This window comes from Haliotis cracherodii, unplaced genomic scaffold, assembly GCF_022045235.1.
Source record: "Haliotis cracherodii isolate W230 unplaced genomic scaffold, xgHalCrac1.p SCAF_12, whole genome shotgun sequence".
NCBI lineage: Eukaryota > Metazoa > Mollusca > Gastropoda > Lepetellida > Haliotidae > Haliotis > Haliotis cracherodii.
The window spans coordinates 35,240,042-35,255,455 of record NW_027266267.1 but is presented as its reverse complement, the minus strand read 5'-3'; the positions used below and the strand labels follow the sequence as shown (position 1 = coordinate 35,255,455).

At 38.7% G+C, this 15,414-nt stretch overlaps 1 protein-coding gene across 3 annotated transcripts; it reads left to right on the top strand.

Annotated features, from left to right (window-relative positions):
• Positions 1 to 14,451, top strand: LOC139457822 (uncharacterized). Of its 3 annotated transcripts, none has more exons than XM_071239170.1 (8): positions 1 to 84; positions 685 to 980; positions 3,067 to 3,171; positions 4,402 to 4,506; positions 5,737 to 5,841; positions 7,072 to 7,176; positions 12,545 to 12,565; positions 12,862 to 14,451. In XM_071239170.1, exons 2-8 carry the CDS (start codon positions 704 to 706, stop codon positions 13,233 to 13,235), a joined length of 1,092 nt encoding a protein of 363 aa, XP_071095271.1. In that variant the 5' UTR covers positions 1 to 84; positions 685 to 703; the 3' UTR covers positions 13,236 to 14,451. The 3 variants fall into 3 exon arrangements, with proteins under 3 accessions (XP_071095271.1, XP_071095270.1, XP_071095269.1); XM_071239169.1 differs by having other exon boundaries at positions 16 to 84; positions 624 to 980; XM_071239168.1 differs by having other exon boundaries at positions 18 to 84; positions 618 to 980.
• Positions 14,452 to 15,414: the final 963 nt, after the last annotated feature.

Below are 15,414 nucleotides of genomic sequence, written 5' to 3'. Positions count from 1 at the left end.
GCAGTTTTGACGAAGCCATGGGAAGTGGGATTCCTCTGATGTTCCTTCTGTGGATAGGGATGATTGTGTATGCACATTCGTCTGGTAAGCTTCAACACACTTCAGAACTTCACAAGTAATCTTACAAAACAGTCTTTGTCTTGGTAGTGTCCAATATTCTTTTCCAAAACTAACTAAACTTCCTTTTACGACGAATGATGTTGTTTTCCTTATTTGTCTTCCTCTGCAACCTACAACCGCAATTTATGTAAGAAGCACAACAACCTTACTTTTTAAAGTTGTGTTGAACAATTCTGTAATTCATATTTAATTACTTGATATATAATATTCTTTGTCTTGACAATATCCAAAATTTCAGTTTTGTTTTCAAACAAAGATTACACGTACACGGATTTGTACATTATTCATGTATTGAACCAACAAAATAAGATAAATATATTATGAGTCCCGAAACTGATCTTCCTTTTACGACGAATGATGTTGTTTTCCTGATTTGTCTTCCTCTGCAACCTGCAACCACTTTTGACTCCCAGGAAATTTTGAAGAAGCACAAATGATTTTTTTAAAGTTGTGTTGAACAAAACATCAGTCGTGTCACATGTATGTTATTTTGAAAGTTGCAGATGAACTCACTCTAGAGATTGACATAACCCCGCCTGAAGGCACTTTCACCTTAATCTGCAGCAGCAACAGCAACGAATCAATGACGCATACAACATGGTACAGAGACGGCGCAATCGTCCTGAATTCAAGGAAAATAGAGAACATCGAACACTGTGACAATGATAAGCCCAGTAGTATCCCCGGAGGAAGTAATTATACCGACATCTATTATGATAAGTACATCTCGGGTCGCGTCAGTGTAAACTGCACATACTACCAACACAATCTGACATTAACCACGGAGCTAACCGTCCATGATGGATCCGTGTGGCGATGTGAGGATTCACGTAATAGAGGCAGTAACAATCTCACTTTAGGTATGTATAATGATGGAATGTGGTCATGCTCTGTGTTGATAATACTTTTACTGTAGCTCAGCTTAAAGTTGTCAGTGTGGGAGTTTGATATTGATCGTCTTCCAAGAGGCAGCCCGTTGGCAATTAACGTATCATGTATGTTGTCCACATAATCAAATTAATCTGCCGCATCAGTTCATTTAAGTGATTTAAAGGCCTTCGCGCCAACCCTCCTTATCAAAAACCAATGGAATATTGTTCCACATTTTTAGAGTATGTACATCATATGTTACTTTACAAATTTCCACAATAAACAGGGTTGTCGAGCAAGGTGTATGAATCGATTTTTAGCATCAATTCAGTTTAAATTACTACATCTTTCTCTATAAGTTCTGGCATATAATAGATTTAAGGTAAAAAAAACCCTGCTACTATGAATTAAAAATTCAAACAGCTTACAATCCAATACCTTCATTGTTATGACAGGTTATCCACTGTGAACGGGCGTAAAGAGTCTACAGCTGTCTAGGAGATGGTTGATTTCTTTAAAAAAGTCAAGGTCACCAGAAATAATAAAGGAAATGAGTGTATAACCATCTGTTGGAAGAACTAATATATAATAACCTTCTTTGCTTAAATGTATCACATTCTTGCCCAATCCAAGTTTATATTGCCACCCCTTATAACACTTCGATGCCTGGAAACCTGTATGATTTTTTAGGATTATTATTAATGCTGACCTTACTTGTTAAGTTTCCCAAAAACAATCTTCGCTCTGTACAGATAAGAAACTACTAATCAGGATGATCGAGGATAAGGCTTCAGTGAAGGCCATGCTGGGGGATATGGTGAATGGGATGGAGGGGCATATGCTGTCAGTGATCGAGGTGGTCGAAGAAATGCTTGCAGTGATCGAAGTGCTGGGGATATGTAGGTGGTGATCCGGAAGCTTGGAGATATTTAACGAATGTTAATGACATTATGGGGGATATTTCGGTAGTGTTTGGGATGGGGATTAATATGCTGTAAGTGATGAATTATGTCGGTGGGGATTATGGGGATTATGTCGGTGATCATTGGGATAGTGGGGGATATGCTGGTAGTTATTTGTATGCTGGGGCATATACCCGTTGTGGTCGAGATGCTGGGGGATATATCTTGAGATTAATTAATGTCGGAAGTTATCAGGACGCTGGGGGATTTGCCAGTATTGACCGAGATCCAATGACGCTCGGGGATGTGCCCTTAGTGATTGAGAGGCTGAGGGATAGACCTTTAGTGATCCAGGTGCTGGGGTATATATCGGTAGCGATTAAGATGCTGGGGATATGTTGGCAGTGATCAAGATGCTCGGGGTATTTTGGTAGTGATCGGGGTGTTTATAGATATACCGATAGTAATCGAGATGCTGGGGGAAAAGCTGGTAGGCATTGAAGTGGTGGCTGATATGTTTTTAATCATCAATTGCTGGGGATATGTTGTTATGGATTTAAATGCTGGGAACGTGTATAGCAATATAAGGAGGCGTGTAAGACTCAGAGTTGAAACTTGTATAATATTTCATTTTACATGTTTTATGGAGGATTAGGAACCACTGATACAATAGAATGGATTGTTTCAGAGTTAATGTATGCAGAAAATAGTTGAAATTCAGTGCTCAAACAATTTTTATTTTGACTTTATGTTGGCACTTTTGTGACTGTAGAGCTACAGTACCATGACACTTTGGTGTGATTGTCGCATTGGCATCTCACCCAGTGATATACATGCACATGCTTTCTCAAACCATTAAACTTCAAGTGAACAATTACCCTGCAGGACATGGGTTTCGATGTTAAGATCGGTATGCAGGTTTGGGCTAAATAACATATTCTTGAAAATGCTCTTTGGGGTAATTGTATTTTATTCAAATTCATAACATTCTATGAAGTTTTACTAACAGGCAAATATGTTTACAGACGTCATGCTATCTTAAGATCATTTGTCCTCGTCGGATGATGGTGATTGACCTACAGTTTGTAGGTCCTTACTGTCAGAACCACTGTATGTATTACGAAGAACATTACCACAAGTAACAGTGTTTTAATTATGCTATTTGTAAATCAAGACTTTCCTGAGACCAGTCGCACAGACAAAACTCTACCATCAAGGCCATCGACTGTTCAACAATTACCGTTTACATCAACGCAGATTCTTGAAGACAGTACACAAGGTAAGACAAAGTTCATTTCTTGTTGTGGAAATGTGTGGGCCAACTGAATACATGGTGGGTGTATCTTTGGGGCTTCTAGTTCAAACATTACCTCAATCCTATCAATCACGTACTTTAGGTAAACAGTAGACCTTATGTGCTATTCGTCATACATGCAGATTTTGATGAAAATGTAACACAATTTCAGTACTGGCGATAATGCATGGATTCCAACATTCTTATAATTAAGAAACTAACTTAAATTCATTTTTGGTGACATGGATAGTTCTACCTGTGAATAGTATACAGCTCTCAGTTCAGTGTTCCAGTCCTTTAATGCCAGAGTCTAAGACTATGGTGTTTTGTTAATCAACCTCGTCAATTTTAGGATTAGTGCGTGGCCTATATAACTTGCATTACCTCTGGGATTCTGAGGTAATTGTATGCTATGTTATTCGATTTTGGGGTCATACCAAGGTTACAATGATCGGGATGCTGGAGAATATGTCATTAGTGATCAGGATGTTGTGGTATATGTCGGTGCTAATCTAGATGCTTGGTGTTATTGTGGTACTTATTGAGATGCTCGGGGATACATTTGTAGGAATACGGATGCTGGGTGATATGTCAGGTAGCGATCACGACGATGGGTGATATGTCTAAGGAATTAGAGTAGTGAATTGGATGATAGGGATATACATGTATGTCGGAATGCTTGTTCGCGCCAATGATCAGGCCTAAATTTGCTCAGGAGGCTCGAATCAAATTATCAATTTTGCCACCATATTATTAGTTTTTATAATGTCATCTCAGAAAGTGTCAGATTCCACGTCCTAAAAATCATGAATGCAACTCTAGCATGTGGCGTTGCTAAGTTAAAGGGTTGCTTCTCTTTATGCATGTGATATACATGTATATGCTTTCTTAAAACATTATACTTCAAGTGAACAATTACTCTGCAGGGCATGGGTTTCGATGTTAAGATCAGTATGCAGGTTTCGACTAAGTAACATATTCTTGACAATGCTCTTTCGGGTAATTGTATTTGATTCAAATTCATCACATTCTATGAAGTTTTACTAACAGGCAAATATGTTTACAGACGTCATGCTATCTTAAGATCATTTGTCCTCGTCGGATGATGGTGATTGACCTACAGTTTTTAGGTCCTTACTGTCAGAACCACTGTATGTATTACGAAGAACATTACCACAAGTAACAGTGTTTTAATTATATAATTTGTACATCAAGACTTTTCTGAGACCAGTCGCACAGACCAAACTCTACCATCAAGGCCATCGACTGTTCAACAATTACCGTTTACATCAACGCAGATTCCTGAAGGCAGTACACAAGGTAAGACAAAGTTCATTTCTTGTTGTGGAAATGTGTGGGCCAACTGAATACATGGTGGGTATATCTTTGGAGCTTCTAGTTCAAACATTACCTCAATCCTATCAATCACGTACTTTAGGTAAACAGTAGACCTTATGTGCTATTCGTCATACATGCAGATTTTGATGAAAATGTAACACAATTTCAGTACTGGCGATAATGCATGGATTCCAACATTCTTATAATTAAGAAACTAACTTAAATTCATTTTTGGTGACATGGATAGTTCTACCTGTGAATAGTATACAGCTCTCAGTTCAGTGTTCCAGTCCTTTAATGCCAGAGTCTAAGACTATGGTGTTTTGTTAATCAACCTCGTCAATTTTAGGATTAGTGCGTGGCCTATATAACTTGCATTACCTCTGGGATTCTGAGGTAATTGTATGCTATGTTATTCGATTTTGGGGTCATACCAAGGTTACAATGATCGGGATGCTGGAGAATATGTCATTAGTGATCAGGATGTTGTGGTATATGTCGGTGCTAATCTAGATGCTTGGTGTTATTGTGGTACTTATTGAGATGCTCGGGGATACATTTGTAGGAATACGGATGCTGGGTGATATGTCAGGTAGCGATCACGACGATGGGTGATATGTCTAAGGAATTAGAGTAGTGAATTGGATGATAGGGATATACATGTATGTCGGAATGCTTGTTCGCGCCAATGATCAGGCCTAAATTTGCTCAGGAGGCTCGAATCAAATTATCAATTTTGCCACCATATTATTAGTTTTTATAATGTCATCTCAGAAAGTGTCAGATTCCACGTCCTAAAAATCATGAATGCAACTCTAGCATGTGGCGTTGCTAAGTTAAAGGGTTGCTTCTCTTTATGCATGTGATATACATGTATATGCTTTCTTAAAACATTATACTTCAAGTGAACAATTACTCTGCAGGGCATGGGTTTCGATGTTAAGATCAGTATGCAGGTTTCGACTAAGTAACATATTCTTGAAAATGCTCTTCGGGGTAATTGTATTTGATTCAAATTCATCACATTCTATGAAGTTTTACTAACAGGCAAATATGTTTACAGACGTCATGCTATCTTAAGATCATTTGTCCTCGTCGGATGATGGTGATTGACCTACAGTTTTTAGGTCCTTACTGTCAGAACCACTGTATGTATTACGAAGAACATTACCACAAGTAACAGTGTTTTAATTATATAATTTGTACATCAAGACTTTTCTGAGACCAGTCGCACAGACCAAACTCTACCATCAAGGCCATCGACTGTTCAACAATTACCGTTTACATCAACGCAGATTCCTGAAGGCAGTACACAAGGTAAGACAAAGTTCATTTCTTGTTGTGGAAATGTGTGGGCCAACTGAATACATGGTGGGTATATCTTTGGAGCTTCTAGTTCAAACATTACCTCAATCCTATCAATCACGTACTTTAGGTAAACAGTAGACCTTATGTGCTATTCGTCATACATGCAGATTTTGATGAAAATGTAACACAATTTCAGTACTGGCGATAATGCATGGATTCCAACATTCTTATAATTAAGAAACTAACTTAAATTCATTTTTGGTGACATGGATAGTTCTACCTGTGAATAGTATACAGCTCTCAGTTCAGTGTTCCAGTCCTTTAATGCCAGAGTCTAAGACTATGGTGTTTTGTTAATCAACCTCGTCAATTTTAGGATTAGTGCGTGGCCTATATAACTTGCATTACCTCTGGGATTCTGAGGTAATTGTATGCTATGTTATTCGATTTTGGGGTCATACCAAGGTTACAATGATCGGGATGCTGGAGAATATGTCATTAGTGATCAGGATGTTGTGGTATATGTCGGTGCTAATCTAGATGCTTGGTGTTATTGTGGTACTTATTGAGATGCTCGGGGATACATTTGTAGGAATACGGATGCTGGGTGATATGTCAGGTAGCGATCACGACGATGGGTGATATGTCTAAGGAATTAGAGTAGTGAATTGGATGATAGGGATATACATGTATGTCGGAATGCTTGTTCGCGCCAATGATCAGGCCTAAATTTGCTCAGGAGGCTCGAATCAAATTATCAATTTTGCCACCATATTATTAGTTTTTATAATGTCATCTCAGAAAGTGTCAGATTCCACGTCCTAAAAATCATGAATGCAACTCTAGCATGTGGCGTTGCTAAGTTAAAGGGTTGCTTCTCTTTATGCATGTGATATACATGTATATGCGTTCTTAAAACATTATACTTCAAGTGAACAATTACTCTGCAGGGCATGGGTTTCGATGTTAAGATCAGTATGCAGGTTTCGACTAAGTAACATATTCTTGACAATGCTCTTTCGGGTAATTGTATTTGATTCAAATTCATCACATTCTATGGAGTTTTACTAACAGGCAAATATGTTTACAGACGTCATGCTATCTTAAGATCATTTGTCCTCGTCGGATGATGGTGATTGACCTACAGTTTTTAGGTCCTTACTGTCAGAACCACTGTATGTATTACGAAGAACATTACCACAAGTAACAGTGTTTTAATTATATAATTTGTACATCAAGACTTTCCTGAGACCAGTCGCACAGACAAAACTCTACCATCAAGGCCATCGACTGTTCAACAATTACCGTTAACATCAACGCAGATTCCTGAAGGCAGTACACAAGGTAAGACAAAGTTCATTTCTTGTTGTGGAAATGTGTGGGCCAACTGAATACATGGTGGGTATATCTTTGGGGCTTCTAGTTCAAACATTACCTCAATCATATTAGTGACGTACTGAAGGTAAACAGTAGACCTTATGTGCTATTCGTCATGCATGCAGATTTTGATTAAAATGTAACACCATTTCAGTACTGGCGATAATTCACGGATGACAACATTCTTATAATCAAGAAACTAACTTATATTCATTTTTGGTGACATGGATAGTTCTACCTGTGAATAGTATACAGCGCTCAGTTCAATGTTCCAGTCTTTTAATGCCAGAGTCTAAGACTATGGTGTTTTGTTAATCATGCTCGTCAATTTTAGGATTAGTGCGTGGCCTATATAATTTGCATTACCTCTGGGATTCTGAGGTAATTGTATGCTATGTTATTCGATTTTGGGGTCATACCAAGGTTACTTGTTCAACTTTGTGGCATTAAACCCTGGTCATACCAAGGCTGTTTGGTTGATTGCGTGTCATCGAACCCTGGTCATACCAAGGTTGTTTGGTTGATTGCTTTACATCCAACCCTGGTCATACTAAGGCTGTTTGGTTGTTTGCGTGACATCGAACCCTGGTCATACCAAGGCTGCTTGGTTGATTGCGTGACATCGAACCGTGGTCATACCAAGGTTGATTGGTTGATTGCATGCCAGCAAACCCTGGTCATATCAAGGTTGATTTCATGATTGCGTGTCATCGAACCCTTATCAAACCAAGGTTACTTGGTTGGTTGCGCTTCATCGAACCCTGGTTATACCAAGGTCGATTGGTTCATTGCGTGAAATCGAACCCTGGTCATACCAAGGCTGTTTGGTTGATTGCGTGCCATCGAACCCTGGCCGTACCAGGGTTGATTGCTTGATTGCGTATCATCAAACCCTGGTCATACGAAGGTTGATTAGTTGATTGCGCGACATCGAACCCTAGTCATACAAGGGTTGATTGCTTGATTGCGTGTCATCAAACCCTGGTCATACCAAGGTTGATTAGTGGATTACGTGACATCGAACCCTAGTCATACAAGGCTTGATTGCTTGATTGCGTGTCGTCAAACTCTGGTCATACCAAGGTTGCTTGGGTAATTGCGTGACATCGAACCCTGGACTGTTGCTCATAATATCGATCGCTGGATGGTCTCTTCCAGACTCGATACTCACAGAAAGCTTCCATATGGTGACTTCCCGGGATGCCCGCTTCTGTTAGGTTGACAAAGTAAGGCGTGTTGATTCATGAAACAATGGAGGGCCTTGTCACTGGCAACTGAGCTATCTAAATTGCGGTGAGCGTCTGAAGTCTGACTGAGAACAATCCTAGTGTTAACCTCTTCGTTCGACGTCCTTCTGCCCTCCATCTGCTGCGAAAGGGTAATGTCAGCGATCCTTCATGATCATACAGCTCTTGTATTGCTAAGTGGGGCTTTAAACAACAAACATGTAGTCACAACAACACGATATACGTTGGGGTCATATGCGGATAGAGATTAAAAATAACAAAGGTCAAGAAGAGACTACTTTCAGTGTTTACAAACAAATATAGCGTCGCCCTTATCATTCGCCGATCGAGTCAGAATTAACCCTCGATAATCTACTACTACTGGGATAATTGCTGTCATTATCAAAAGAATAGTCTAATATACTGAAACTCAGTGTGACGTAGCTAAGGCATTTTACAAATTTGGCAACTTTGGCGATATAAATAGCGCAACAATTTTCCGAGGGCGCTAGCCAAGTGGGATCACTTTCCAGAAATGTGCTTGTAGACCTCTGCGGCTGAGAACCTTTTAAACTGTTGGATTTGGCCACAATATGTTCGTATTGTTACCTTGTTTAGTTTTGTGGCTGTGTGTACATCATATTGCACTTCTTAACGTTATGACATGACAGGATGTCAACAACGTCTGACTGTGGCCGTGACGTCTCATAGACTAGGGTTAGAGTAACTTCCCTTTGACAAATGGTGGTTACTCTGTAGGACAGACGATTGATTGCCGCGAAAGGCAAGAAAAACAAATTTATCTAGGCAATTGTTGTTTTGCATATGTTTTGTTACGCCTCTGTATAAGAAGCAAGTTTTTGTTAGAACTATATTTGCTACTGTCTCTGTCAGACTGACACATCACTTACACTCTGACGTAAAATATATAAATGCGCACATTCCAGGAAATCTTGCAATGTTTAGGTAATGTTTGTGAGAGATGGGAAGAGATTTTCGAGCACAGAATTGAAAACTGAAATTATAGCCAAGGCTCGCTAAATACAATATTTATTCCTAATACGGGATATTTACCATCACCAATCCTCTGTATGTAGTTACCATTACCTATCTTTACCAAAACATTGATGAAGTTGGTGGTGACGCTGTTATTACTTTCTGTAAGGTTATCGGTGCCTATGTGACTACGTGAGAGTTTTAGAACTGTTTTAACAAGTCTATTTATATCGTGGTACAAGTTACTATTTCCTCCAGACAGTTTCAAATCTATTGTACAATGTTGTCGTAAGAATAAGATGAGTGGAAATTTTGAAACATTAAGGCCTGTGAAATGGTCGTGGAAACAAACAACGTCTAAATTAGAATCAAAGCATATCAACCATGATTCCACGCCTTCAAACAACACTCACCATTTTTCATACAATAGTTTGCTTTAGTGGATTCAAATACACTCGCCAGTCATTTATCAGTCTTGATCGGCTAATATTGAAATGACAGAACTGTTACACTAATACTCACACTATTACAGTGTGCACTGGTATTGAATTGAATTATTTGTATATTATTTGTATATTGATTACTTCCTGGCCAAATATTCATACTTCCTGATGACCCGCCCATGTTGGTATATTGTATAACACATCAAAATACATTACATTGCAGCTAAACAGGGCTTCGTCAATATTCCTACCGGTTATTCCATGTAATGCTTCTATGCCCTGAATTATAGCTTACATGCGGGACCTTATATTAAAGAAGCAGGACACCCGGATAGGTAGTAAATAAATATAATTTATGATTATTCCTGCCTCGGTTGTCAATGAATGCAATGGTTTACACAAGACGGTTTACAATGACGAGCCTAATATTAAACCTATTGAATTGATTTCTTGTGAGTTCATTGTCAAGCATGGTGTGTTTTTGAAAGGGATTCTTTATACAATGTCACAGGATCGTTTTTCCGCCCTCGTGAAGATCAGATTTTGAAATACTTGAAATACATGTAATTCAGTAATGAATTGTAAACATATGTTATATGATTCATTTTCAAATTCAATTGGTATGATCACATTGCTAATAGACATGCTTGATACAATGTTACGTGTTGTTATCTTAAGAATGTTTTAGAATTACCCCCAACCAGCATTAGCTAAGTCCTGTAGAGGTACAGTAGGGTGTTTTGGCTATTGATGGTGATGGTCTGCAGCCTAGTATCTTAATACTACACAGTGTAGCGTAATGCTATCTAAATTTTCATTTGAATGATTAATGTTAGTATTTCAACCAGTTTGTTGTTAAATGTACAACTTGTGATATCTCGCTTATATTTCCCTGCCAAATGTCACAGGTTATCTGTAGGCTGTGTTAGCAAACACCAAGGAACGTTAGACAGATCTGTCTCCCCGAACAATGGTGACACTTGTTATGGATACTGGAATTATTATCGTTATTCTGTGTCTCGACGTTCAGGGTCCCTTGATTAGATGATGGATAATGTTATATACTAACACATTGGTGACAATGACCTGATTGTCACCACAAGGTTCCCGTGTAGTTCCAGTATTTTGCATGGAAGCGTATGCTTATTATTGGTGTAATGACGGTTATACATGGATTGATAAAGCTTCAAAATGACTGGTCATGGTGCATTAGTTTAAATGATTATGTTTACAGGACCAAAGCACCATTTAGAATCACCTTAAACTATCACCTAAAGCAGTAGAAAAGAGGTGTTGCTAATAACAATAGTGAATTGCACAGTAACATTGGATGAGTAGTCTTTTAACTATGTTCCTGAGGGCGATTCAAATACTGTACCAATCTGCATCACCAAACCTTGATCTGGTGTGACGATCTTACACCTGCACCACTGGGCTCCGAAGCCGCCCCATTACAATTACCGGGACATCACGCACGGAACACTTTCACTGATAAGTCCCCGTTGGATCACGATTATGTACAGATGCCTATAGAATAAATTATAATTATTTCAGGTTATTAGTTGACAAACATATCAACACGTATCCTCGAAATTTCTAACTAATCTGTGCCTGTCCAAACTCGTCAACAGTCTCCACATGATATCAGGATTATTCATAAGTATTGTGCCCAAATACATATGTATAAATGTCATTACTTAATTGAATGGATATGCCTTAATAATTCTATACGGACGCGCGCACGCACACGAACACGTACACATTGACTAGCTTCAATGCATGTTAATAGAATAACCTATTCCCCATTTTGTGATCTTTGCTATTTAGCTGAAACAACTCTCACCTTTAACTGCTATGATGTACTTACAATGATTTTGCAGGAATCATATAATGAGCTTTGGATCCAGTTAGGTGCAAATTGGTCACATATACCCTCTAGAAGGGAAGGAGGGTTGTCTGTCAAATATATATGTATTTAATTATTTTATATAATTATTGATTTAATTTCCTGTTCAGTATCAATGTATTTGTCTACAATAACCTTGTTACTTTTGGACAATTTTATGGAATATCATCCAGTGTTATATTAAGTATTTATCATAGGTGTTTTTATCTTTGTTCACAATGTGTGAAGCCCATTCCTGGTGTCCCCCACCGTGATATTGCTGGAATATTGCTAAAGCGGCGTAAAACCATACTCACTCACTCATCTTTGCGCTTGGCGCGACATCAACTGCAAAACCATCACTGTCAACGCTTGCGTGTGTGTATATGTTGTTGTCCCACACTACTTCAGTCATTCTTTTGATTATCAAGTCGAACGTCAATTAAAACAATACCTATCGTATTATATAAGTACAGATGTACATGTTCTTGGCATTAATAAATTCTGATATCACTGAAGTGAGTGAATGAGTATAGTTTTACGCCGCTTTTAGCAATATTCCAGCAATATCACTGCGGGGGACACAAAAAATGGGCTTCACACATTATACCCATGTCGGGATCGAACCCGGGTCTTCGGCGGGACGAGCAAACGCTTTAACCACTTGGCTACCCGACCGCCCCCTGATATCACTGGATATATGTGTCTGATATAAGGGGAATCTAATGGAAATAGGCTCTTCTTATAATGAGATTTATCTCATTTTGTTGCTTTCCTCCTTTCAGGGACTACATCGACATCTACAGGTGCGTGTAATTTATGCTGAGATTTATGAAAAACAGATGGCTTATGAGACGTGTGTGATCCAGTTTGTAAGATCTATTTATTTGTAATCAAACATGTTGTACAACATATATTTATTTCAAAACTGACTCCATATATAGGTGTAAACTATCATCAATAAGCCATTAAAGCAAGGGCAGACCAAATTGGAATGGTCACCAGCAATGGTCATGAAGTCATACTTTGGATGTTGGTCTCTCCTGGGTTTCGAAGTGTTATATATAAGTGTACGATTGATTGTCCTTTTGTCATCTTTTAGTGAAATCCGCCAACTCCACCATCTTCATAACCACCTCAACCACCTCAACCACCTCAACCACCACCCTGACTGCCTCCACCACCTTTACCAAGTCATATACTCCTGCTGTCAGTCAAGCATCTGTACCCGTTTACCTTATCATAGGTCTAGTGGCAGCATTGCTCGTGGTGCTCAGCATCATCTTTGTCCTGGTTGTCTGCAACAACAGAATCGCACGGGTTGCACGGAGGTACATCGTTACAAGGAAGAGGCCACAGATTCAAGAGTTGAGTAGCAATGAGAAGGCTAACAAGGGGAGACGTATGTCCGACATCAACCCTGCCAAAAAGTCAGACTTTGTGAGATCTGTCCTGGGATCAAATGTTGATCCTTGATTCAGGACAATGGCCATACAGATAGACACAGTGGATATTAAGCAATAGGAACATTTGTTTTGAAAAATAATCTGCGAGTCTGTGCTGGATTATCTGTTTCTCTTCAATGGAAGTCCACAACATACTCGATAGTAAGTGATTCATGTGTAATGTGATGTTTTTCCGTTCGTGGGTTCCGAAATCACGCACGATTAGCATGACGACTTTCTGCGTGTCATGGATTGTATGGAACAATGTGAGTTATTGAAAGAATCCTTCACTGTAGAGGTTCCGAAAGAGACTTTTAGTAGACAAAATAAACCGAATAGTCAGTGTTGTCTCCATTTTCGCCAAGTATGATATTTTGTACCAGTGTATTACTTATAGATACGGAAGCGAGGGTGGCTCCGTCGTTCATTGTGCCGTGCATAGTTGAGTCAGTGCAAATAATATGCGTTCGAATTCCAAATTCGCCCTGTTTTATGGTCTTTTGTTTGTCACTTCCAAACCCGTAATCTAAATAAATAAAGCGACAAAACCCTTTCCATATCCAATGGAAATATCTGCATAACGCAGAGTCGATTGTACGATTCCCGACTATACCATGAGCATGTGCTTAGGAATCACTATCAAATAGTGATCACTATCAAACAGACAAGCATCACTTTGAGCTTTGCCACCACATGAGGCACGTAATAACATTAATGAACTATTGAATCTCATAACCGACCTCCGGCTAATAAACATCAGCTAGTGAACATTTTGTAGTTAGTTTGCCATCTTGAAAATACACAGTTCCACATTGCTATAGATCATTCAACATAATGATGAGTTAGTTGCACGGTCAGAATGAAATTTATGTCAAGGAGACACTTTTTACATTCAAAGACTTTTTTATAGAAACATGTTTTGTTCACTTTTTATATCTTGTTGTATATATATTTGAACTTTTTGTTGTTTAGTTTTCTAGTTGAATTTTCATACAACCCTGTGTACTTGTACTTAATTTAATCACTAACATTTAAAGAACTTGCCGATCACTTAAATCAGCTTCTGTTTTAAGATTTTTCTTAAAAAAACCCACTTGTCCAGGACTCAGTAATGTTTTGCTGTGTATGTCGATACTTGCACATATTGATACCGCCACATGTGTTGTTATCACTGCGTTGACGCAACATCAATATATCATATGTTCACTGTATATCACTATATCACTGTATCAGCTGTACGTTGTCTTGTCTTCACTATAAATAGATCATGCTCATAGTGCGTCCTGATTGCTGGAGATATATTTGTTGTTGACTTGGATACTTGTTTGTTGGGAGACATATGTGTCAGGATTCCAACATGGTGACAATGCTTGAAGTATATTTCTTGTGTCCCCTCGCTTTATTATTAATGGGTTATTCCTGAAGTAGACAACACTTGATGGAAAACTGTTTGCGTGATTGCGTGGTTTAAAAACATCATTAGACACAAGGGGGAGGTGAAGGTCAAAGGTCAAACCGTGAGTTATCAAACTAAACCAAGAGATTATCAAACTTTTCAAATAAGTGACACACACGCACATAAACACACAAACACACACAAGCACAAACACACACACTCACACAAACACACACATAAACACACAAACACACACACTCACACAAACACACACTCACACACACACACACACACACACACACACTCACACAAACACAAACTCACACACACACACAAACACACACACTCACTCACACACACACAAGCACACACACTCACACAAACACACACAAAAACACACTCTCACACACACACAAACACACACATTCACACACAAACACACACACTCACACACACACACACTCACACTCACACACACAAAGTCAGTGAGTTAATATAATCAGCTCATTAATAAGCCAACAGTTACAACATGACTGATGTGGACAAATCAGTTACAAAATGTTCTTAAATGGGAAAATGACATGGTGTATAATTCAACTGTTTGAATACAACTGCAGTGGATAAAATCAAGATGATATGTAGACGAGAAAAGAACACGATGTGTAGATTGAAACAGAACGTGACATAGAATTGCTTATTGCGTGTAAGTTCTCTGAAAGGCATTTAGACGTTGGAGTACAAAGTAAGGATAACATATATGGATGAACAACTTCTTTATTACAATTAGCAGCGACGTTTCGGTGTAGGTTCTAAC

Bases quoted from the DNA above. Each gene is read 5' to 3' on its own strand.
- LOC139457822 (XM_071239168.1), top strand. From the start codon at position 18: ATGGGAAGTGGGATTCCTCTGATGTTCCTTCTGTGGATAGGGATGATT. The intron at 3,172-4,401 runs GTAAGACAAAGT...TTGTACATCAAG, and splicing joins TCTTGAAGACAGTACACAAG to ACTTTTCTGAGACCAGTCGC. The intron at 5,842-7,071 runs GTAAGACAAAGT...TTGTACATCAAG, and splicing joins TCCTGAAGGCAGTACACAAG to ACTTTCCTGAGACCAGTCGC.